Raw genomic sequence first — 25,237 nt, forward strand, 5'->3', positions numbered from 1 at the left:
TTGCTCTGCTGACAGAGGAGGGCTTACACATGCTGTTCTTGAAGAAAAAGGGCCGAAACAGCAAGTGTCTCTGTACTAGCTACATGTGGGGTGGGCAATTATTTTGTGCAGAGGGCTGCTTACTGAGTTTTGGTAAGCCATCAAGGGCCACATGACAGGCAGCCGGGGCAGATGAATATTAATTTTCTAAAGTTTTTAGGGCCCCCGCGGGCGGGACAAAATGGCCTGGCTGGGCCACGTTTTGCCCACTCACGCCTCTGAGATCTTCCCATCTTCACCTCTTCCAAGCAAAGAGTCCTGAAGGTTCTTTTCCTATTTAACCTATAGATCTAGCCCAGAAGAGGTGAAGATGAGATCTCAGAGGTGTGAGAATGGTCAAGGGGTGCAAGAGGTTTAGAAATATGTGCTGGCTTCTACCTGTGACTGTCTGGGAGAGGACCTCCTGTATTTTGGTGCCATGTCTGGTGTTGTGTATATGTACACACACACATACACAATATGGAGTATTATGGAGTTGTGTGTGCGTGTGTGTGTTGGGGGGGATGTTGGCTGTAGCTGTGTTGGTTTAAAAACCTTGTCTGTGTGCACATACATATTTTGGTGCCACATGGGGGGGTGTATTATAGAGATGTGTATGACTTTTTAAGTGATTATCCCATTCATGAAAAACACCGAGCGATGAATGGGATGGTACAGGCAATATTCTTCAGCCTTTGTATTGCTTTTGCCCTTTTGTTGTTCCACGTGGCGTCTCCCATCGAGCCTGCAGGAGGTTGAGGCAGCGCAAAAACACTGGAACGAGCAGAAGAGCGGGGGATTAGAGCGGAAGCCTTGACAAAGCCCTTCTTTTCGTTTGTTTGCTTGGTGGGACGAGCTGGTTTCGGGGAGACGTGCCCTGACGCCCGCGCCTGCCCCGCGGGCTCCCGGGCTGGGGAGAGGAGGGCAGGGCAGGGCAGGGGCATCCCCGGCGCCCGCCCCGCCCCGCCCCGCGCGCCGCCCGCCGCCGGGCTTCTCCTCGCGGGTCTGGCCGCGCTCCAGCACCCGGGCGCTCGCTTTTCGCCCTGCCGCCGCCTCCTGTTTTTCCCCTTCCACAGCCCCCGCCTATTTTTTTCCACCCCCGGGCAAAGGTGTGTTTTGTTTTGCTTTTGATTTTCTCCCCCCCTCCCTCTTTACTCATCCTAGCTGAGTCCGTGGGCAGGACTCGCATCATAATGTTCTAGCCTCAGCCGCTCACATCCCAGGCACGAGCCGCGGAGCAGCTCCCTCCCTCTCTGTCTCCCTGCAAGTTTGCCTTTTAAATTTTGAATGAGTCTCTCTCTTTCTCTCTCTTTTTTTTTTTAACATTGGAGGTTTCAATGCCGGCGGCTTCTTGGCTGCGGGGAGTCCTGCGGTGTCACCAGTTGCGTTTTCAATGCGTTTGATCTCGAACCGGTCCTGATCCGAAACCCACCGCTTGCGTTCAATTTGGGAGACCCCCCTGCTTTGCGTCCCCTCTCCCAGCGGCTCCAGGGCTGCTGCGGCTCCCTCTCTCCCTCCTTTTCTTCCCCCTTGCACTGCTTCATGTTACTAACCCGTCCTAAACTGTGAGAGAGGAGATCCCCCCTCCTCCTCCTCCTCCTCCCGCACCAGCCCCGCGCCGCCACCTCCTCCTTCCCTTCTCTTCTTTTTGGCAGCACCAGGACGTCCGGTGCGGCGGTGGCAGCGAGCAGCGGGAGCGGCGGGAGCTCGGGATCGCCCACCCCCTGCCCGCCCCCTCGCCGAGGCGCCCGGGGAGCCGGGGCCGGGGCCGGGCCGCGCCGCAGAGGTCGCGATGAGCGCACGAGGCGAGGGATCCGGGCGGCCCTCCGCGCCCGCCCCGGAGCAACCTGCCACCTCCGCGCCGCAGAAGCGGGGACGCGGCAGACCCAGGAAGCAGCCGCAAGTCAGTGCCCGCGGCGGGACCGGGGGCGGGGGGGGAGGGGGGCTTGGTTGCATGCGGCTGCCCGGCTCCGTGCGTGCATGTGCATGTGTGTGTGCATGTGTGTGTGTGCATGTGCGCGCGCGCCAGGGCTCGAGCCCCTCCTGGGACCGGCGCTATTGTGCGCGCCTGGCCGTGTCAATGGGGACCCGGACCAACCAGCGCGCTCCGAGCCGCGTTTGAAATGGCAGGCCCTGTGTGTGTGCGTGTCCGTCCCGCCGGGGGCTGATCCTGCCCTGCCCCTGGGGTGGGGACGGGGCGCGAGGCTTTGTGTGCCCCCATCTCTCGGCTGCCACCATGAGGTGCCCAGCCCGGCGGCGCGGGCGGGGCGGGGGGGTTGCAACTTGTGCCTGCTCCCAGACAGGTCCTTGCCCCCTCCCCCCGGGCCTCGCAAGCCCTGCCCCGGGGCCAGGCTGCTGCCCGGCGTCTCCCGCCCCCTGCCCTGTGCAGCGGTGCCCGGGGGTTGCAGCCCCCCACCCCCGGGCAGCCGGTGCACTGGGAGGTTGCGCCGGAGGGTCGCTGGGGGATGCCGCCGCAACGCCCTTCTTGGGAGCTCTGCCCTCCATTCATTCGCCTCGGCTCGGCCCGGCCCCGGCCCCGGCCCCGGCCCGCAGCGCCGCGGGGAGGGGGCGGCGGTGCCCGCCACGCACCCCGGGGGGGGCGGCCCCCGCTTCCCGCGCGGCCCCTCGGCCCCGCCGGCTGCAGCTCCTCTGCCCTACCCGGCGCGGGCTCGCTACGACCCCAATCCCGGCCCGGCAAGGTCCTGCCCATGCCAGGGGGGACCGCGGGCCGCGTTAGCATTTGAATGCGCGGCGGAGAAAGAGCGAGCGCTGCCTCCACATGTGCCCTGCGGCTCGCGCGGGAGGCGGCCCCGAGCCGGGCTGCCCCCTTCCTCCCTCTGTCCCTCCCAGGCGCGGGCAGCGTGAGGCATCCGAGGCGTTGCAGGCTGCTTAACAAACTGCATTTAATTAGCTCGACCACATCCTGTCCGCTGAATGAAACGCTCGAGGTTTGGAGCCCGAAGAGTTTGATAGTATTTATGATTCACTGAATAAATATTTGGAGTCCGCGCTATTAGTCACTCCGAGCCATGCTAATGACTGCTTTATTTACTATCAAAGCCCAGGGACGGCGCAGAGCGCGGCTCCACACCAGCACTTGCTCCCACATTGTGCACAACTTTTGTGTTTACTTCCAGATATTTGATTTCCACAAAGGGCTGGGGGTAGGGTTGTTTGTTTGTTTGTTTGTTTTGTTTGCCAAAAGCCGCCTCAAAGAAATCCAGACATTTCTATTTGAACAACAGGCACTTAAATGTGGCCTGGAGTAGAAGCCCCTCCACCCCCACCCCCTCTCAAACGACTGGTGCCCTTAGGAGAAAATAGATTGCAGATTGCTTTCTAGCCTCTCAGGCTCTCAACCCTTGTTTGCAAACGGGCTGGAAACTGCCGACAATAATTCTGTTTTATTCTGGGGAAACGAGTCAAGAGTGTTAAATTTTGAATGGTTCTCCTCCCACCAAGGCTTTGATAGACATCTTTGTTTTAAAATACAAACAAACAGCCCCCAACAAAACATGTTTTCAGGTATGTTTTCCTTTTGTTAGAAATTGCCAACTTTTCAGGGTTTTGTTACTGGATTGCAGTTGAAATGAAGCTTTTTATTTTTAAAGCTGCAAAATAGAGTTCTCTTTTTTTTAACCTTTATTATCCTTTAAATGTATGTCTCTTTTATACCCTTAATGTGTTGTGAGTAGTGGCTCAGTTGTAGTTTGTACTTGGATAGTTTCTTTTGGAGATTCTTGCCACAATAGCCTGTTTTCCTGTGTTTAGGAACCAACTGGAGAGCCATCTCCTAAAAGACCAAGAGGAAGACCTAAAGGAAGCAAAAACAAGAGTCCCTCTAAAGCAGCCCAGAAGGTGAGATTAGAGAGAGTCCCTACCATTGCCATCTGTTTAGTGGTTAGAGTCCAAATAATTTCATATATTTAGCCCAGAACGGTAGTGCAGTTTTAGGAAGGGAAGCCACCTATTGCCTGTATTTTACCTTTTCAGATCAGAGCTGATATTTGCTGAAGGAAAATCCTATTTCACAGAACATATACAGGGCATTTTACTTTTTGAATAACGTATAAACTAGTGATGTGACTTGGCACATTTGATATATTTATTGACCTCTTTGCTGTCTGCAGCAAATCTCAACCTTTTGAATTTTAGTTAGAATTTTTTTTAGTTTGGGATTTTAAAAGGAAAAGAAAAAAAAGTTAATTTCTAGCTTGAAACCAAAGCTGTATACTAAAAACTAAGTGTTTTGTCAAACATGGTAATTAGAAGTCATTCCAATTATGTGCAAATTTTTTGAAATGTACTGCTTTGAAAAAAGATGGTAAACTGTGAGTTATAGTGAAGGTTTGATGCATATTGTTTGGTAATCAGCTTCAAAGTGACTTTTGCTTGAAGGGATATTAGTCTTTTGTGCTATTAGCATTATCTGGTGTGGGTAGCTCCTGCATACTGTGGTGGTTCTGAATATGTTTAGCAAAGGCAGGGTTCAGTGAAGAGAGAGTTCAGTGATGTCAATCTCTTCTCCCAACAATTCATAGACGTTAAACAATAAATTTAATTTGAAAGTCTGCCTTAATTTTATTTAAATTAGCAAATGTGTAGCATAGAATAATGGTGACAAAAGGAATGATATAGATGAGGAGTTTTTGGTGAACATGAATCTAGTGTTGGGAATAAATACAGAGGTCATGTTTATGGAGACGGTTATACTGCAGTTAGCCCTCATTTGCAGGTACAAAGTTGAAAACAAAAGCTTACAAAATCTGGGAGGGAACTGTGGTGCTTAAATGTATCAGTTCATTTTGCTTTGGAAGGGTTAGGTGGCAAAGTGTGTGTTGGAATATGGTTGGGTGTTTTTTTAATTATGGTTTTTTTGTCAGTGTGCCTATGGGTACAGACCATGTTAGGTTTGATAGTTTTCAGTATTAAAAATTACCATGCTAGCTAGTGATAAATATTAATTTATTAGGGGTTGACTGTAGGTTCAGTTTCCATTTTATTTGAACTGTTTTGAGTGTTTCTTTATGGAACGTATGCTACTATGCTTAATATACCATTGTTACTGCCTGGACTGTAAAAAAACAAAACAAAACTAAGCATTTATTCTGTCAAAAGATCCTTAAATTGGTAAATATACTTTTCAGTTAGATATTTAAAATGGATAAACATAATTTGTGTTGTAGCCTATTTAGCTATGTAGATTTTTTCTTTAGATAGTTAATGTATATTTCAGATTCATTATCGAATGGTTTATATTTAACTCAAAAGAGATGGGACAAACTTTTACTATTTTGGAAAATCCAGATTTTGATGATTACTATCAGAAGAGTAAATTTTGCTTTGTGTCATGGTGCTATTTGTAATATTACAAGAGCAAATTTAAAAAATGGTAAAAAATATGTTTTTAAAAGAGGGTCCTAGTAGAAATACTGAAATCTCTTAATTAATCTGTAGGGATTAAAATCAACATAAATTAGAAAGGGCTTCCTTACTATAGAAATGGTATGCTATGCAGTTCAGTTATGTTTCAGATCATTTTGGTGCCTGTTGCTACTTTTTAATGTGGATTGAGACCTGAACAAGTTCATTGCGTCTTTTTGATTTTCAGAGTTCGCTAAGTAACTCAGTAACTATGACAAACTCCTACAGGATGTTGTTTATAATAAAATTTGACCAGCATGCAATTGTCTTATTTATCATTAAAAACATCCTAGATGTTTTCCCAAAAAAATGTAAGTCTGATTTTTGTTTTTAGCTTTTTTGATAACACGAATATTAAATGTATCCCAAATGCAAAATATTTACTCAGTCTTCCAAAGTGTAAAACAGTTATACAGCTTTTTTAAAGGGTGGGGGTAGGAGGGAAGCAAAACATTTTGGCATCATATTTCAAATAACTATTTTTCTGCCTTTTTTCAAAATAGATCTTTAAACCTTCCTTCAAATGTTGTAACTTCACATTTGAGTTCTTCAGGTTTTATTTTATACAATTTCTTTTTGATCATTTTTTGCTAGTAAACATGAATTGATAAGTTTACATTAAAAATGAAGATTCAATTGTATCTGTAAGTATCATTTTAAAATAATGAGTTTCATTTGTAACTTTCTGATGACACATCTATGTCTATATCTATATATCTGTATCTGTAAATGTAAGGGTTTCGCTACCCTCTCAACTCTCAAAGCAGTGCTTGTTAACTTGGCTCGACCCTATGCATGTGAACTTGGTTGCTATACATGCAGCTGAAAATTGCTGGAATTTCTAAAGAATAGTGTGTGGCCTGTGTTTTTCAAAGTGAGCTCATTGAAATGTACTATAGTGTTCACAACATGTAAGATAAACGTACACCACTAGAACCCACAGAGCAGACATGAGAAGGCACTCATGATTAATTGATTGGGTGTTCTCTTGCAAACCATTACACATCACAATTAAAAATGTATTACACAAACTGGCAGGGAGCTAAAAATACTCAGACAAGTACTGGGACTTTGTTTTATTATACTTTAAAAAAGTAAATACCTTTAAATCAGTTGAGGCACAATTTGCCCTGAGATTTTGATTGTGTTGTGTATTTAAAATTCCTTGGTGCATGGTGGGTGTTTTGGGGGTGTTTTTGTTTTATTTTACTTCCAAAGCTTGTGTTTGGCCTTAGTAAACTGGCCTTGGGGCATTTGAAAACAAACTCTGCTTGTTAGGAAATTAGCAGTGTGAAACTTGACAATATATGCAGAATGTTTCAAGACCAATTGGACAGCTAATAATGTAGCAATTACCTTAATTTCAGGTAATACACACATAAAACCTGATTTACATATAATGCATATCTGATTTATTTTCTAATGAATACAAAAGGTAAGCCTACCTTCTGCCAAACAGAAGGGAAAAATCCCAAAGCAGTCTCTCAGTGGGTTTAATTTTCTACAAAGAGTGAATACAAATAACGTGTTCAGAGATGACAAGTAGGAGACAGCCACAAAAGGACTCTAATTACCTTGCACTTGAGTGCTCTATTATTAAGGACTGTGTTTCTGAACAAGACTTGCTGTTACTGATTAAAATCATTTGTGAAAAAAATAGTAAAATAAGTGAAGATCTTCTGTTTCTAAGAAATAACTGTTTTACTTTGAAAAAAAAGGTCAAAATATTGACATCCCACTGTTCATGTTTTGGGTGCTCTAAAGTTGAGGTTTATTTTTTAGATAGAGCACTATTACTATCACATCTCCATTTTTTCTTAAGGATTCAGGACTTTTCTTTGTGTAGGTCCTGTAGTTGTGCTTGATAGAAATACTGGCATAAAGTTTCCCTCATTCAGAATGAAGAAACACTCTTATGGTGTAAGCACAATAGTAGTAGAGATTATGGGCCACAAGTGAAAACATCAGATGTGCAACCTGTAGCTTTAGAAAAATAAAAGTTCTAGGAAATTCACATTCAGTTGAGTTTTAAATCTACTTGAAGCTGTAACAGACAGAGTAATTTGTTTTTAATAGAATGAAATTAAATAACTAAAAAAACCAATTGAGTTCAGAAAAGCATACTTTACAAAACAGGATTTATAGTACTGTATATTTCTAAACTTTCTGTTATTTCCATTTTGTATGGCCATGGTGCCTTGCAGAGGGCCATGTATCATGTAATTAAATTGTCTAAGGGTGAAATCCTGGCCTTGTAAAAGTCAGTGGAAGTGTTGCCCTTGATATCAGTGGAGCCAGAATTTTATCCTAAACTGTACTTGGAAAATCCAGTTGAGTTTTCCATGCTTCACTTCTTAAAACTGGGACTGTCCATAAGAAGCTTAAAGGGAAACGGGGTCTGATGCACAAGTGGTGACTGCATCTGACAGTTAGATACCACAGAACAAGATGTTTTGAGTAATATGTGGGAAGGCAGGAGAAGAAGGCAAAACCCAGTTTAGAGTTAAACTAGGTCAACATGATGACATGGATTCTATCTGTTCAGTTCCTAGGTCTTTCAATTTTTTGTAACAAACTGACTTTCAGCAAAAGGGCCCCTTCACTGTGCAAGTTCTTTTGACTAGGTTTGACAACAGTGATCTGTGTTCGGAAAGCTATCAGTTACTCCAGCTGACCTATACCTCTGACACATTTTATCTTGACGTCTCAACAGATCATTTTGCAAGTCAGCTAGAATGTACAAAGTTTGGATTCTGTTGCATCTGGGTTCCTGCTTGACAATAGGTGGATGCCTGAGGAACACTTTATATCCATTAAATTATTCACACCCATCTTGTCTTGTTAATTGCCTTCAACACTACAATTTCAGTTTCTGCTTGGCAGTGCACACCCTTGCATCAAGGAGGTGGTAATAGTGGACAGTCAGGTTCTACCTTTGCTGAACCCATGGCATCCTTTGTTAGTGAAGCAAGGGGCAGGTAGCCTTATACTGCCAAATCTTAGATGATTTTCAAATCTGTCCACTGCCTATTAACTCTCTTTAGTCCAAACAGTCTTGGAACACCAGTTGTACAGACTAAATCCAGCTGGTGATCACGTGGAAAACACCATTTCTCAGAGGCATCTCTTGTGGTCAAAAAGTTTCTTAAACTACTTCTATTCCTAAAATTTATCACAAAAAAGATACTTTTCATGTTGTTCATAAAAATTTTAATATTTTGGAAAACACCATTAAACTGGTTGACTGATACCTTTCCCAGCCCTCCTATTTTACAGGTGGTATTACATGTGTCATGTTAGGGAGAGCGAAGTCAGGCCTCATCATGTTGTGTCACATGATGAGCTATATAACCTGCCTTAACGTATCTTACTTTCAAGCACAGCATCAGAAGATTCAAGCCACAGTTACCTTCGGCGAAGCAGGTATGAACTGTAGTGGGTAGTTGAGACTGCTTGCCTAAATAACACTCTCAGTTATTTTTGGGTGACTTGGCTTTGGTTTGTCCGTCACTCTAGACACAACGTTTTAATGAAAGCAAACAGCTATTAGGACAGATGGATTTTGTTGCTGTGAATATCTGTCAAGAGGCAAAGCAGTGCTCTTGGGTTGGTGTGCCTGTCCTTCTGTTAAGGAAATTAAAACTGCGTGGAAAAACATGAAATTATTTGACCGTCCCTTCAGATATTTAAATCAAACAACCACATTTAGATTCCAGGGTGAATGTGTGCTATGTTTACGAAACGAGTGGCAAAAAAAAAAAAAAAATCCAGCTGAAAAATAAAATGGGACTGCTTCTTAGAATTCTTTATCATCTACTTTTGAGCATTATTGTTCCTTCTTGCTTGTTCAAGAAGTGTTTTGTCTGTGGCCCTTCTTAGAAGAGAGATAAAATTTCCATTCTGGAAGTCCTTGTCATTCATCTTCTGCAGTTTAGTCTATGGAAACGTTCCTATTTACTTACAGCACCTCTCTGTACCAAAACATAATAACTGGAATGCATTGCTGTTGCCCAGATAACCTCTGGGAGAGATTTGATTTTGATAAGAGCCATGGAAATGTTTTTCTTCTAACATAAGGTGGAAATCATATACACCAGTAATGTAGTGCCTTTGAACCCAAAGGGTCCCAAAGTACTTTACAAACTGATAGACAAATGATACATTGCCGGGAACACTATCCACTTCTGTCATGTAGCCACCTCTGGGGTGAAATAGCATTGTTAATGGTAAACAGCTTCACTGCATGACAGTTTATAAGAGGAAGTTAAGATTACCTATTCAAAGAAATCTTCAGGTTATCCTTCTAATCAAGCTTCTTTACATAGTCTAGTTAAACTTATTATTTTTGTCTTTTCTTAGTTTGTTAAATTACACTACAATTTATTTGCAATAGTTTTCAAAATGGTCCGTGTTGGTTTTTATAGACACTAACAGAATGGTCTTTAATTTAGTTCTATAAAACTTAAAAATTGTATGTGCAGGGAGGTGTTTATTTAAGAACATTTAAAACAGATCTTTTCTTTAATATGTATGCTTCTGATTAGTTCAATAATAAACATAAGCACAGGGTATAACAGACATTTTAAGCTAAAGATCACTTTAGCTGCATCATCCAAAGTTATAAGGACATAAAAACAAAGGTTGTGAAAGGAAACAAAACCTCTGAAATAGACAGCTACAGAATACAGCAAATATACTTTAACATGTATTCTCATAAGAGGGTTTCACCTTACAAGTAACACTGGTATAAGTTATTAAAGAGTAAGTTTACTCTTTTAACAAGTCTGAGTGATAATTTTGCCCTTTAGGAGTGTGAATTTTATTTTTCACAGGTTTTTTCTTGGTGAGATTTATTTCAAAGTCATTCCACTGTACTTATAGTGCAAGGTTTGTAGAGATTGGCCTCAGCTCAGATTCTCTTTAGAGGGATTCACTTTACATGGCATGGCATTACAGTGCTTGTTACAGAGATTTGCCAATAAAGGATTTATATAATGAGACAATTGACTCCTGAGGGAAAATCAAACACACACACACACACCATGAAGAAGCAGGGTTTTGGAAACATATAATGCAGCAGGTATAAAACAAGTCTTCATTCAAAGGGAATATCATTGCATACAAGGTAAAATCCTGTCTCCACTGCAGTAAAGGCAAAACTCCCATTGACTTTAGCAGGGCCAGAATTAATCCTTTGTCTATGTACATGGCTACTGTTGTGATTAATCAGATACAGATATGAGCACAGCGATAGCGTCTGCCAATACATAATAATCCTTGAGATATACTCTTCTATCCAAAGATCACAAAGTGATTCACGAAGATAAATGTATCCCAAGCTCACCAAGCAAATTAATGGTGGAGTTTCTGGTACAACTCAGGTTTCCTTTATTTAATCCTGTGGTATCCAACACTGTACTTAAGTATGAGTTGTTATTCTGAGGATACCTCCTGTTCATTTTGCTTCAACTCTGGAAAATGAAGGCATGTTTTGGAATGATGAAAGATTTACTCAGAATTTAAAAGTTACGTTTGCATATTGAAGCTGAGATGCTTTTGTCAAGTATATGGACGAAGAACATCATCATTAGACTATAGATAAAAATGGCAGAATAAATACTCAGTTCTTAAAATCTGTTTCCTTCCTCTTGAAAGACTGTATGCTTTAACGCTATGCCAGAGGGAATTTTAGTGCTATGAAATGTTAGAAACAGGAAAGTAGGCATATTCACCCATAAGAGAGGTAGAGAGAGAGAGAGACTTGGTGCCATCTGTCGAATCAGCAGATATATCTCACTGGGTAATATTACAGGAAATATGTTCTCAGTTACCAGGACTACTAAATAATGTCGGAAGATAAAATACGTTGTTTTTTCACTTTACAGAAAGCAGAAGCCACTGGAGAAAAACGACCCAGAGGCCGGCCCAGAAAATGGGTAAATATTTCATTTCCAGTTATATAATCTATTTTTTCTTTATACAACAAGTTTTAAAATCACTCCTTTAAAAAAAAGCATTTAATCTGGAAAAAGAATTTCTTTCTTCCATTTCTTTCTATTCTAGTAGATCAATGAAAGGGTTAAGGTAGCAGAAAAGTTATCACAGCTTCCTACCTTTAGACTCTGATAGTTTGCTCAAGACACTTTTCTACTAAATGTTTGCTGGGAGTGAATACTTATGTGCGTCTCTTATCAGCATGAAAAGAGCCTCAACTCTTCCTTCAAAAAAGGGTAACAATGAGATAACTTGTTCAGTAATTGAGTAACAAAGGTTAAAGGGGGTATTAGGCTTCAGAAGGTGATTATGGAAGATGATAAAATTCAAATGCAGCATGTACAAGATAAAGTTAAAAAACCTTCTTTATCTCATTAATGTTCCCCTCTTCCTGGGAAGCGGAGTACGTTTCTCCTCAAATCCTTAAAAAGAACAAATATATACTGTGGGAAACTTGCATTTGATGTTTTGCTGTTTTGTTTTTCCTGTCTGGGCCATCTTAATGTCTCATAGACTAGGTGATGTGGAATATTTAAATTTAAAGTTTTGGTTCGGTCCCCCTGTCCTCCCCCTACTTTCTGTTGATTTCCTAGATGTTGATCTTGAAGCAATGCATTTTTGGAACATACATACCCTTGCTTCTCTGGAGACTAGAGATTTAGTGTTCTTGAGGATTTAAGTTGATGAGAAACCTCCCTCTGCTCTTTCCCTTTCTATTTCTTTCCCTGATGCGCACACTCCCAAAAGGAAAGCAAGGAGAACGGCATGTGAAAACCAACAGCAGGTGTTTAATGGAAGAAACTGAGGGTGCAACCATATGCTCTATAACAAGTTATTCTTCTAGTTTTCTTTCCTCAGTTACCTTTTACTTTCTCCATGTCTGGCCAACATCTTTTCTGTACCTTTTTCCTACCCTCTCTCTCTTCATCCCTGTCTTCATTCCTTCATTATGTTCCTTCCTCCTTATCTTCATCTGGATGCTGTCATTTTTTCCGTCTTTTGTTCATCTTATTTCTTTCCATTGTGCATTAAGACTGTTGTCAAGGCATCCATACTTCCTAGAGCTAAAACCACACCACAGGAAGCTTACAACTACGACTCAGGTTCTCCAAGGTGTCAGCAGCTAAGTACAAGAGGGGAGCAATGACTTTACGATACACCTTAAAAATAGTCCTGTATTGTCATCCAGTGATAAAAGGACCCCAGGATGTTCCTGCAATTTTGTGGAGCAAATTTAGGCAGTCATATACAGTGTGTACTGTTTATGGCTACAGTGTTTAGAGTAGGTAGACTATCAGTACACAAAGAAATCAAGTGACATTAGGAAATTAGATGATTTGTACAAAATTACATAATTTGGTAATATTCTCCAAAAGTGGATTACAGGAAGCAAATAATAAATAGCTCAGCAGTGCCATTCTATTAGATAATGTCAGCTCACTTGTAAGATTTTCCAGGATTTACTAAGCTTGACTATGTATTTATGAATATATTGTTTGTTACAACAAAGTCACCTACATTTGCATTTCACGATGTGGTAGCTGCATGAAGTTGTTAATTCTGTGGGAATGGAAGGAGTCACCATTTGAATTGTAGTTAGAAATTAAGAGATATCTTCTCTGAAGAGGAAAAAAGGTGATATATTGTTTTATAGTATGATGACCAGGTAGCAGTAGCGCAGAATTAAGTTCAGTAGAATCCTTCAGTTGAAGAGTTTGAACTGCAAAAATTATTGACTATCTTACAGAATATCAAGTCACTTTCTTCCAGCAAATGGTGCTCATTTCTTTGAGAGTAAGGTTTAGTTTCAAACACAGCAATATTGTCTTGTTGCAGATATCACAAGCAGATTTCTTTACACACTCAGTCCCATGTTGTATGATTGTTTTTTGTGAATTTTAGACAAAATGTACAAGTTTGCACCCAACAGTGATACAATGCTATAGATTCTGGAAAACACAAGTGCCATTTTCTCTTTTCTGCTTTGCTCTTTTACAGTTTTGAGTTAGGCTTATGGGCTTTGCATGTGGTGAAATGGAGAGTTATATTGTATTTTATCCATGAAAAAATATTGTTATGTGAGCCATTATCATGCCAACAATTTTTAGTCAGTGAGGGATTCTGCCTGAAAACAGATGGCAACATGTAGCTCGCTGTGTTTTAAAATCTAGCTTCTGTTCAGAAAACTCCTCCTCTTATCACATGAATTTCATGTACGTTTTTAAAATACATTAGCGGTTATTTTCTTTCTTAATCCAATACATTTATATTAGGTATTACTTTAAACAGTTATGTATCAATTAAAAGAAGGAATGTATAGATTTCCTTTTTCTTTGGGGCGGGGGTTGGAATTGTATACGGTAGATATTTTTCTAAGTTTGTAACTCTTTTTTGTGAGTCTAGAGGTTGTGTCATATATTGTTCATCAAATTGTAAAGTATTATTTCTGCTGTTTCCTTCAATATGCACATGTAGAGACATACTAGCTAACAGACCTCTGTAGAATTCCGGTAGCCAGTCTTTCTGCCGGTTCAAATTAAGTATTTAACATTTGTGACTCTCAATTTTTTTCAGAAGAGGGACTAAATCTTTTTGACTAGTATAAAACTGGGGAAGAGGGTGGGGGTATAAAGTAAGCAGAGTAGAGAGTAGTAGAGTACATACCTTGTTTACCAGAAGTTATCTTTTTAGTAAAGAAATATGTAGTTTGAGAAACAGTCCAAGATGAGTTCCTTGCAAGCCAATCTAACAATGAAGAACAAAAGACTGTTTTGGAAATACATAGTGAGCTATAAAGAAAAGCCACTTAAATGTAAAGACATTTGAAGAAGAGCATTTAAGATAACAGGGATGACCCAGATAGAATAACACGTTTGGGTTTAGAATTTAATTTCAATTGCAAGAGACCTCATCTTGCACAAGTTTTTTTGTTTTTTTGCACAGTTGCTCATCCATGAGCGCACTGAGGATTTTTGGTGAGAGGAGAATTCTGTTGTAATAATTAAAAACATCTCTTTATGAGCTTGTTGCCCTTTAATTTTAGAGATCTCGGTACAGGAATCTGACTTAGGTTCTCCAATGCAAATGGGACCTGCAGAGGAAGCAGCCTGGCTCTTTTTATTACAATACCATAGGAATGCATGACAGTGTCCAGAGATGACAAGGGCATGAAGTGCTCCATTGCAGTTGGCGGGAGTTTTGCCATAACAGGTCCCCATTGCCCTGCCTCAAAGATCTTGCATTCTAGGTTTTTTCTCTTTTTGCATTTGTGTAAGCCCAGTAATGAGTGGGAAATGATGGGGTGAGGGTTGCAGCAGGAGACTGAATAAGCAATTATAATTCAGTTTATTCCAAGGGATCGTTTTGAAAACTTCTGGAAATTTAACTGACTTCTAGTGCTCTCAAGCGTCAGTTTAATGGAGAAACCTGACACCGGTTTCTGAAGTTGATGCTTTAAAAGGCTATATAGATTTTTTTTTTATTTCCATTATTTTTGTTATGTCTCCAGATAGTTTTTTGGCATTGTCCAATTCACCTCCTCATTGTTTAAACTGAAACCCAGCTTCAGCATATGGCATTACAGCATCACATAAAATAACAAGGAATATCCAGAAACTTGACATGCGAATATTATAAATCTGTAAAGGGTTTTATGATGATGGGAAAAATGACTGACATAATGGAATGAAAACTGTCTGGTAATGGAATGTGTACAGAAGGGATGAAATTCTAACAATAACATGCTTATAACAACAGAATAGGAGTAGTTCATTTCCAAGAGCATATAAAGCATGCACTCACATACATATATCCACTAGAAAATAAAAGAGAGAAATGTGAGTTGTTCAGATAACCTGACTTTCTCGCTTTCATGAATCTTTTTTTCACCATACCAGATGCATTAAATAGTGCATTTCGGATTGGTAGGAAGTAAAACAAACACATACACAAAAGAAAACATGGTTTCTCTATGCACAAGTTACAGATGATTTTTACCATTCTAAAGGTTGAGGGTGTACTTCTTCTCCCTTGAAGTCAACGGAAGTTTTACCGTTTGCTTCATTGGGTCAGGATTTCAATTTATGCTGTCAAATCAGCTTAACTGTCTTTAAAATAAAGGAAAAGAAACTACTGTTTGATAACTTTTGCTTCCGATTATTTTACAGTGCCATTTGAAAGGACTGATCTATGAACTTGGAGGTTTATCAATAGTAGTTAATAATTTATATTACTGTAGTATCCAGGGGCCTGTATCAGACTCAGGGCCCCACTGTTCTAGAACCTGTAGAAGTAAGTATGAGGACAAAATTGTGGCTCCAGGGAAGATGGAATCACTAGATGCAGCATTAATTTATCAAGGCTCCTTCATTGCTGTAATTATGGTCTTTCTCAACCCATAATGTAAGAGACCTTTCTGTCTCCATCTGAAAATGTAGCATCTTGTGATGTGAAGATGTGAATTTTCTTATTTCTAACTCAGTGATTTGTTTTAAATAAGGAAGATTCTGTCAGTATCCCCTTAAATTGAACTATAGAGGTTCAGTTTTTAAGAATAAATATTGGAGTTAGGATAGGTGACTTGACTGGCAGTGTTTGGGACATAATGTGATTGCTGTAAAATGTGGAGAACTGACATGGAAAGGTTGGTATGCTTCATTATGCACATTGAGATGGTGTATTAAAAAGAAGGTTATTTATGTAACTGAAAATAGCATAGCTTAATTTTTATTAAATATTTTAGATGTGCATTCAGTTATGCACACCTGGGAAGCATAATGCTTTTTGAATAATGCTATTTAATATTCTTTCAACTTTTAATGGTACTGGTTGTTTCCTTACTACCTTGCTTAGAGCAAATCAGAAGGAGTTCTGCTATTGTTCCATCTTTTATACTACCTTAGTTTCTTCTTTTTTTAAAGTGATTGAGATTCTGAGTTACCTATGATATAATGCAATTTCAGCTTCTGTCATGTGCATGATATGCATCAACATAAGCAAGACTGTTGTCTATGAAGGGTCATAATATTATCCATCAAAAGATCATAGATGGACTTTTATAGCTCCCATAGACAAACTACCATTGTCCTACTTAAGCTGAAAGGGTAGGCAAAGACCATGAATTAAGCCATGAAAACTTTCACAGTTATTTATCTGGTTTCTAAATAGGATAATTTCCAAAACAGATCCTCTCTTGAAAGTTCGGAATGGTAGGAAAAGCAACTTACTTAGCAACATTAAAATGATCTCCCAGTATTGGCACACCTTTTAAGTTCTGTAATTTTGCCATTTTTTTGCCAAAGTTTTTTTCGCTCGTTATTAAGGAGGGAGAAAATGCATTCTCCATTCTCGAAGCAAATGGATGGAAACATTCATTAAAAACATATTCATTTTATCTTGGATACATTTAGAGAGATATGTACTACTTTATGTCTCTGGAAGCCATGGCTAGGTTAAAGATAAGAGTCAGTTAAATATTTTTTATATAATACCACACTTTTCTTTCCTGCTCAAACCTGGAAACTAAATTTCTCTGTTGATAAAAAGGAATGCAACTCACTTTGTCAAGGAGTGCTGCTCATCTATACCAGTAGTGATTTTTACACAGAATCTTCCATCATCTAAAATTAGCTAAGGCTTTCATTGATGTTATCAGAAAGGTCAACACATCAGTTGACTTCCACCCCTCATTAGTCATGTTCAAATTAGGCAAACAGTACTTTGCATTTCTAAAGTTATTAAAGGGAAATTATTCAATTCAGAATTGGCCAAAAAAAGTATATTTCCATGGGCAAAGGTAAGAGGCATGTAAAGATGCAGGTTCAGTATTTGAAGAGTACACTGACATTTTTTTGGTTTCAATTTATAATCTCAGGTATTAATGGCACTGATCAAAAAATTAGGTTGTATCTGTACTTACCCCTCGCTGTTGCCAGAACTTGAAGAGGCAGCCCGCAGCTACCGGTAACAGCCTATACTACTGAATGATCATGGCAGCCAGAAGAACAAGCAGGAGTATCTTCAAGTGCCTTTCATTTGTTGCTTAGTCCACTCGGCAGATATGGAGTAACTGCTGGAAGGAAGCAAGTTTGCTACTGGAGAAGAAGCTGTTGAATTTAAACGTGCTCAGAATTTTGTTCTCCTGGCAAAGCTTTGTATTACAGAGTAGGCCTTAGTTTCTTTAACATTAATTTTCAGTTGATGGCATTCCCTAATTTTTTACAGCCCTAACTGCCAGGTGTGTCCATTGATTGTACTGTCAACAGGATGGTCCACCTTTTTCAATATTTGCGCCCACAGTTCTGCTGTAGATGCAGTTCTCAGTTACTATGCTTCTAACAAGATAACTAGGTATTTGTAAACTCATCTCTGCTCCTACAGTTCAGTTTTTACAGTTGATAAGTTTGGCTGCAGATAAAGAAACCACAAATATCCTCCGTAGATGTTAACTGCCTTGCCCAAGGAAATCTGTGGAAGAATCTGTAGTAGAAATATAGTTTCCTGACACCTTGTCATATGCTTTAAGATCAAAGTCAGTGACATTTTGTAAATTACACTTGCATTCAGGTTAGATGATGGAAGGAAACACATTTGAACTGTACATCTGAAAATAACTGATTATACTAGTTTTTGCTGAACATTCATTCAGCCTGTGACAGGAATAGAATAAGGGAAAACTCGAAAGAGGCTTGCATATTTTTTTTGTACAAGATGGATGAAGGAGCGTCAACGTCAGTGGGGTTTCTGCGACTGGCTGTGTCCAGCTATCGTTTTGAGATGCACCTGACAAAAATGTGACTCCTGATGATGATGATAGTGTGTTCTTACGTCTTCCTTGTGCATAAAATTGTTCTATTTGCCCCGTCAATAGCATATTGGCTCCTTGGATGTTTTCAATTTAAAATAGAAGTGTGGGAGTCAGGACTTTTGCATTCCTTTTCCAGTTCTGACTCACTGGATGGTATTGGGCAAACCACTTACTATCTCTGTGCCTAGTGCTCATTTGCAGTAAGCCCTCAGCAGTAAAATATTATTTCCTTCCACTTTATGACCCTTTACAGTGCTAGTATGAAAGAACCTCCTTACAAATGCAAATCAAGCCCACCTGAAATAAAAGGTATGGTAATACCTATTACTTGGGACACTTAGGGCCTGATTTCTGCTTTCTTTAGAACACCCAAATAGGAGATCAGGACTCAAAAGGAATGCAGATTGGCACCTCTTCAATGGCGTTGTGATAATGTTAGGAAAGTGTGTAGAGGTGTTTGAATGAAAGTCCTGACATGCTGCGAGTGCAAGTATTATTATTTCCGTTCCCTTAATTGTAGAACTAAGCTTAGCTGTAATCTGAAATTTCAGTATTACATTTTAGTCTTATTATTGGATTTTCAGCAAGAAAGGAGGTTTTCTGCAGTAAGTACCTGCAAAATGTCCTCAGCAGGGGGTGGCTTCTAATTTTATTGTGTGCACCCCAGGCCACGAAAAGCATTTTTGTACCAACAGTAATGTACTTTGTATATGACTTAGCCTTACCCAGTTTTAACCATATGTCTACACACCATTCCTTTTCTTCCTAAATTTATTTGATTTCATGTTCAAATTTTAAAAGGAAAAAACCCCATCCAGCAAGATAATAATAAAGTAGTTGTTTTTTTTCCTTTGTAGAACCAAATAGAGGTGTTTTTGTAGACCTTAAATAAAAAAATTAAATAAGTACCATTTAAATAGTTGTTCAGAATACATATTTATCGACATTGTTACTGCTGCATCTTAAACTGCTTAAACTGGAGAATCTAAGTATTTTCAGTGTTCAGGGAGAACCCTCTAACAGGAAGCATCAAGGTTCCAAGAGGTGAAAGACTGCATGCAAAAGTCATATGTTGAGGAACATGTAATCGTGATGTTATAGATGATAATGTTCATAATGAGCTGTTCGTTTTCTAATCTTTTTGTCGTTCACTGTTGAAAGTGATTCTTATTTCACAGAATACTTTTATCGGTCTCCTGTCAAAAGCTGTTGATGAAGTATAATTTTCTTGTTGACAATAGGGAGGAATTGTCAGTCACTGTCAGATTTTTCTTCTTTGTCACTGTTTACTTGGTTTGTCCAAATTTAATGTTCTCTTGATTTCTTGGTGGAAAATGGACCTTTTTATTGTGTTATATAGCCACTGGACTATCTTAGTTGATACATTTGAGGAAAAGGGACAGCATTAAAATGGCCATCTCCATGGTTCATTGTTTTTTCCCTGGAGGGACTTTGCAGCATTCACTACATTCATGGAATGTATTGCGTGTGTGTTTTACAACATGGCTGAAACGACTGCGTAGGGTAGCTGCTTACCATGAAGCCATTTGCACATGAGCTCATTCCTCATTTTACCAGTTGAAATGGTAGTCAGTGTTCCCCACTTCGGATGACTTAACTTTATATATAATTTCACAAACTGAAATTATTATTATTATTATTACTGTAATATGTATATGTGCACACACACTGATGGGGAAAAGAACAATTTTGGGAGGCTAGTTGTGGTTAGTATATTATTTTATTTTGATTTCTACATTCTTTTTGAACATTGTGTTCAAACAGTTTGTTTGTTTTTTTCCAGACTGCCAGAACTGTATTTTGCAAGCTACACTCGGGACTATAGAACTGTATTGTGAACTACACTTGCAATAACTGTATTTGGATTTATGTTAGTATAAATGACAGCAGAGTCTGCCCCCATTGAGATTTGTGTGCTTTATTTTCCCAAGGGTTGTAGCCTACATTTTGGAGCCATTAAAATTATCAATGAATCAGCCAGGTTTAGAATTTTATGCTTTACATCCTGCCTGCTTAGAATAACTGCTGAGAGCTTAAAAATCCATTAAAATCTGTAGTTCCTGTACATAGTAAAAATCCTGGTTTTATCCAACATGCTATCTTAATCCATTTGGACTGTTTCATCAATTATCCTAACAGAGATCAATTGGGTCCTTTTACAAGTTGTAATACAAACACATATGTGAGCTTCACTATTATGATCTTATCAAAGTTGCATTGTGCTAACATATTCTTGGGGTTTCCTTAGTATTCACACAGAACTCATTCATATACTCACCACTCTTACTACATTGTTTCCTGTTAATAATGCTAAACGTCTTGATAAATCTGCTCAGGGACCTGGTCCTAGTATTTGTCTGTTTGAGACTTTAAAGTAAGATTACAAAACACATAGGACATTTGGGGAAAGAAATGCAGAACAAAAAGAGGCAGACTCCCATGGAGAGTGCTCAGAGGTTCATAAACAATTAATGCTGCGGCTGGGTGCAGCAGTGGTGGAAAGGCATAGGCCTCATTTTACAAATGCTTCATTCACAGAATTCCCATTAAAGTTAATGGCTGTTCCATGCATGAAGCAGTTTCATGTGAAGCCATCTGTGCAAGGTAAAGACTTTTAGTAGTTTCATAGTTTCTAGGGTCAGAAGGGACCTGAGCAGATCATCGAGTCTGACCCCCTGCTATGGCAGGAAAGAGTACTGGGGTCATATGACCCCAGCAAGGTATACATCTAACCTCCTCTTAAAGACCCCCAGGGTAGGAGCCAGCACCACCTCTCTTGGAAGTTGGTTCCAGATCCTAGCCACCCTGACTGTGAAGTAGCACCTCCTGATATCTAGCCTAAATCTACCCTCTGCCAGCTTGTGACCTTTATTCCTGGTCACTCCTGGTAGTGCACGGGGGAACAGGGAATTCCCCAGTGCCTGCTGCTCCCCTCTGACTAGTTTGTAACAGACCACTAGATCCCCCCTCAGCCTTCTCTTGTGGAGGCTGAACAGGTTCAGGTGCCATAGCCTCTCCTCGTAGGGTCTGCCCTGCTGCCCCCTGATCACGTGAGTGCCCCTCCTCTGGACCCTCTTCATGTTGTCCACATCCCTCTTGAAGTGTGGTGCCCAGAACTGGATGCAGTACTCCAGCTGCGGCCTGACCAGTGCTGCATAGAGGGGGAGGATCACCTCCTTGGATCTGCTCCAGATGCATCTGTGGATGCATGACAAGGTGCAGTTGGCCTTCCTGACTGCATTCCCACACTGCTGGCCCACGTTCATCTTGGCATCAATGATGACTCCAAGATCCTTTTCTGCCTCTGTACTGATGAGAAGGGAGTTCCCCAGCCGGTAGGTATGGTGCCGGTTGTTCCTCCCAAGGTGCATCACCTTGCACTTGTCGGTGTCGAATCCCATCCTATTCTCATCTGCCCACCCCTGTAACCTGTCTAGGTCTGATTGCAGCCTATTCCTCCCTTCTAGCATGCCCACATCCCCCCACATCTTAGTGTCATCAGCAAATTTGAACAGGGTGCTATTTACCCCCTCGTACAAGTCATTGGTGAAGATGTTGAACAGTGCGGGCCTGAGGACCGAGCCCTGTGGAACCCCACTGCCCACATCCCTCCAGGCTGAAAATGACCCATCCACTACCACTCTCTGGGTGCGGCCCTCCAGCCAGTTGGCGACCCATTTGACTGTGTGGGTATTGATACCACAGTCCCCCAGTTTCTTAATGAGAACAGGGTGAGAGACAGTGTCGGAGGCCTTCTGAAAGTCCAGGAAGAACTATGTCCACTGCTACCCCTGCATCTAAGGATTTGGTGATCTGGTCATAGAAGGCCACCAGGTTGGTCTGACAGGACCTGCCGCTAATGAACCCATGTTGATTGCCCCTAAGCATAATCTTCCCTGCTGGCCCCTCGTGGATATGCGCTAGAATAATTTTCTCAAAAAGCTTGCCCGGGATTGAGGTAAGACTAAACTGGCCTTTAGTTACCCGGGTCCTCCTTCCTCCTCTTTTTGAAGATGGGATCCATATTGGCCTTCTTCCAGTCCTCTGGCACCACACCAGAGCACCACGAGTGCTCGTAAAGCTGTGCCAGGGGTCCCGCAATGACCTCAGCCAATTCCCTCAGTACTCTAGGGTGGAGATCTTCTGGACCAGCTGATCTGAATACATCCAGTCCTCCCAGAAGTTCCCTAACTAGTTCCTCACTAACCCTTGACCTAGGTGCACCTCCCTTGGGGTGTAAGGAGGGCCTTGGGGGGGAGGGGGCTGTTCTGGTCCCTGCTCAGGAAAATGGAGGCAAAGAAATTGTTAAATATGTTGGCTTTGTCATCTGGTGTGATGATCAAGTTTCCTAGCATGTCTTGCAGGGGCCCCACATTACCCGGAACTTCTTTTTGCCCCCTATGTATTTGAAAAAGGACTTCTTGTTGTCTTTGTTCCAGGAAGCTAGTCCCAGTTCCATCTCCGCCTTGGCCTTCCTGACTGCCCCCCTGCATCCCCAAGCAACCTCAGTATAATCCTCCCTGGTGATGGCCCCTCCCTTCCATTGGGTGTGCACCTGCCTTTTAGCTAGGAGACATTCCCGGATGCTTTTGGTGAGCCATGGGGGCTTTTGTGCCCTCCTGCCCCCTTTGATCTGTGTTGGGATTACCTCCTTTTGGGCTTGGACGATCGTCTCCTTAAGGAGCTATCACTCTTCTTGGACACCTGGCTCCCCTCCCCTCTGGGACCTTAGTGCTTCCCCGACTATTCTCCTTAGCTCATTGAAGTCCACCCTCCTGAAATCTAGGCTGCTGCCTTGCTGTAGGCCTTTGCCTCCTTGCGCTGGATGGTGAATTCCAGCAGGTGATGATCACTGTCTCCCAGGTGGTCGAGCACCCTCAGCCCCCTCAGCAGGTCATCTCCCGTGGCCAGCACCAGGTCCAACAAGGCATCTCCCCTGGTGGGACTGTGCACTTCCTGGGTTAGATGGAGGTCTTGCATTCTGGCTAGGAACCTACATGAGCGGTCAGACCTGGCTTACTGCTCTTCCCAGGAGATTTCTGGAAAGTTCAGGTCCCCCATGATGACCACATCCTTTGACCTAACTACCTCCGTGAACTGACTTAAGAATTCCTGGTTTAGCTCTTCCCCTTGGTTGGGTGGTCTGTAGTAGACCCCCACCGTTAAGTCTCTTGCCCTGCGACTGCCTTGTATTCTAACCCAGAGCACTTCAGAGTGCCTCTCATCTGATTCTTTGCAAATTGACGAGGATGTGTATTCCTCCTTAATGTAGAGTGCCATGCCCCCACCTTTCCTCCCTGTCCTATCCCTCCTGTACAGCCTGTAGCCCTTGATGTTCACTGCCCAGTCATGTGTTGGGTCCCACCACGTTTCAGCGATCCCCACTATGTCTGGGTTGGTGTCAGCTAGCAGGAGGGTAAGTTCCTCTTGCTTGTTTCCCATACTACGAGCGTTTGTGTAGAGGCATTTTAGGCCTCCTGTGGATGTGTGCACTGGCCCCCTACTTTCAGCATTACCCTGGCCCCTGTCGCTTACCTGTGTATATGTTCCACTCATCAGCCTAGGCTGGGCTGTACTTGTGCTTGAGTGCTAAATACAGACAGTACAGGGCTAAGTACAGATAGCTAAAAATCCTGAGGCCGAATCGATTCAATCTTCACAGGTTAATCTAAACTGTGTAGATTGAGTTAATAAGCAAGTGAACAGGCATTCTCTTGATTCTGGAAATGTGGCCATATGCCTGAAGTGGCTCAGACCAGAAACTGGGGGGTGCTAGAGCATGCCTCCCTTCTTGGCTTGAGCAGACAGCTTGAGCCAAGACTAGCTTGCCCATCCTGCAAGGGGATGTTTATGGGGGAGGTAGAAAGCACCCTGGAATGCTGGGGGACTGTGAGTTAAATTGGATATGGAGGAGATCTGGGACAGAAGTTCAATAAACTGATTTAACCTGAATCAGTTCAGTCTGAGACTATATCCATCCAGATTTATCTTAAACCAGTTTTGGTGAGTTTGAAAGAGGTTTATGTGCACTGAACTTCTTTTGTGTTACAGATTTGAACCAGTTTCTGATCATTTATACTATTTATGTGTAACTTCTGTCCCTAGCCCAGGTGGCTGTCATCAACTAGATTAAGCAGAGAGCCCAAAGTCATGGGATACAGGGGAATATCTTGGTCCCATTGAAGTCCATGTCAAAATTCTCATTGAATTCAGTGGAACCTGGATTTCAGGCATGAGTTCTAGTTTTCCCTTTACCTATGGTGGGACCTTAGAGAAGTAATGTTTCTCTGAAACAAAGGTATAATCACACAACTCTGAGATCTGTTAATGAAAAAGTAATATATTCTTCTGCACATAAAAACATTTGTGGTATGTGCTGAGCATATTTCAAGCATATAACAGGTAATGGTATTTGATTCTCTCTGTAAGTTCAGTGAATAATTATGTAATGAAGTTGTGGTCAGAGGGAGGCAGGTACCTAGATCTTACCACATAAATAAAGGATTTGTTAGACTTGTATAGATTTTTATATATCAGGTTTTTTGTTGTTGCCAGTTAGATTAAAGGATTGGTCAGACCGTTTGGGAACTGGCTAAGGAGTTAAACCCAGAGAGCATTAGTGGATGGGCCTGTATTGTCTTGGTGGGAAGTGGCTAGTGGTGTCCCGCAGGGTTTGGTTTTTGGCCTCGTGCTGTTCAACATCTTTATCAACAATTTAGATGAGGATGAAAACATGCTGGCCAAGTTTGCAGACATTACTAAGTTATGGGGAAAAGCAGCCACACTAGGGAATAGGATGCAGATCCAAGTGGATCTGGACAAGCTGGAAAGGTGGGCAGGGTGAAACCAGATTCAGTTCAATAAGGATAAATGCAGAGTGCTTCATCTGGGAAGAAGTAACCAGCGACATGAATATAGGTTAGGAGGAGATGTCTTGGCCAGCACGATGAATGAAAGGGACCTCAGGGTTATGGT

At 41.6% G+C, this 25,237-nt stretch overlaps 1 protein-coding gene across 11 annotated transcripts in view; it reads left to right on the forward strand.

The window, feature by feature from the left end:
- Positions 1–815: 815 nt before the first annotated feature.
- HMGA2 (high mobility group AT-hook 2) overlaps positions 816–25,237 on the forward strand; it is a 184,915-nt gene continuing 160,493 nt past the window's right edge. For 3 of the 11 annotated variants that reach the window (XR_016441781.1, XM_090042464.1, XM_090042461.1), the window contains exons 1-3: positions 2,356–2,717; positions 3,790–3,876; positions 11,328–11,378. Coding sequence is in view for 10 of the 11 variants with exons in the window: in XM_090042464.1 (XP_089898590.1) it covers positions 2,484–2,717; positions 3,790–3,876; positions 11,328–11,378 (372 nt within the window). In the remaining variant the exon portion in view is untranslated. Of the gene's footprint in view, positions 1,128–1,173; positions 1,400–1,673; positions 1,922–2,355; positions 2,718–3,789; positions 3,877–11,327; positions 11,379–20,045; positions 21,059–25,237 lie in introns of those variants that run through there. The other 8 variants (XM_090042457.1, XM_090042458.1, XM_090042459.1 and 5 more) reach the window with 8 other exon arrangements.

This window comes from Crocodylus siamensis, chromosome 4 (assembly GCF_052110815.1).
Source record: "Crocodylus siamensis isolate JL-2025a chromosome 4, ASM5211081v1, whole genome shotgun sequence".
Lineage (NCBI taxonomy): Eukaryota > Metazoa > Chordata > Crocodylia > Crocodylidae > Crocodylus > Crocodylus siamensis.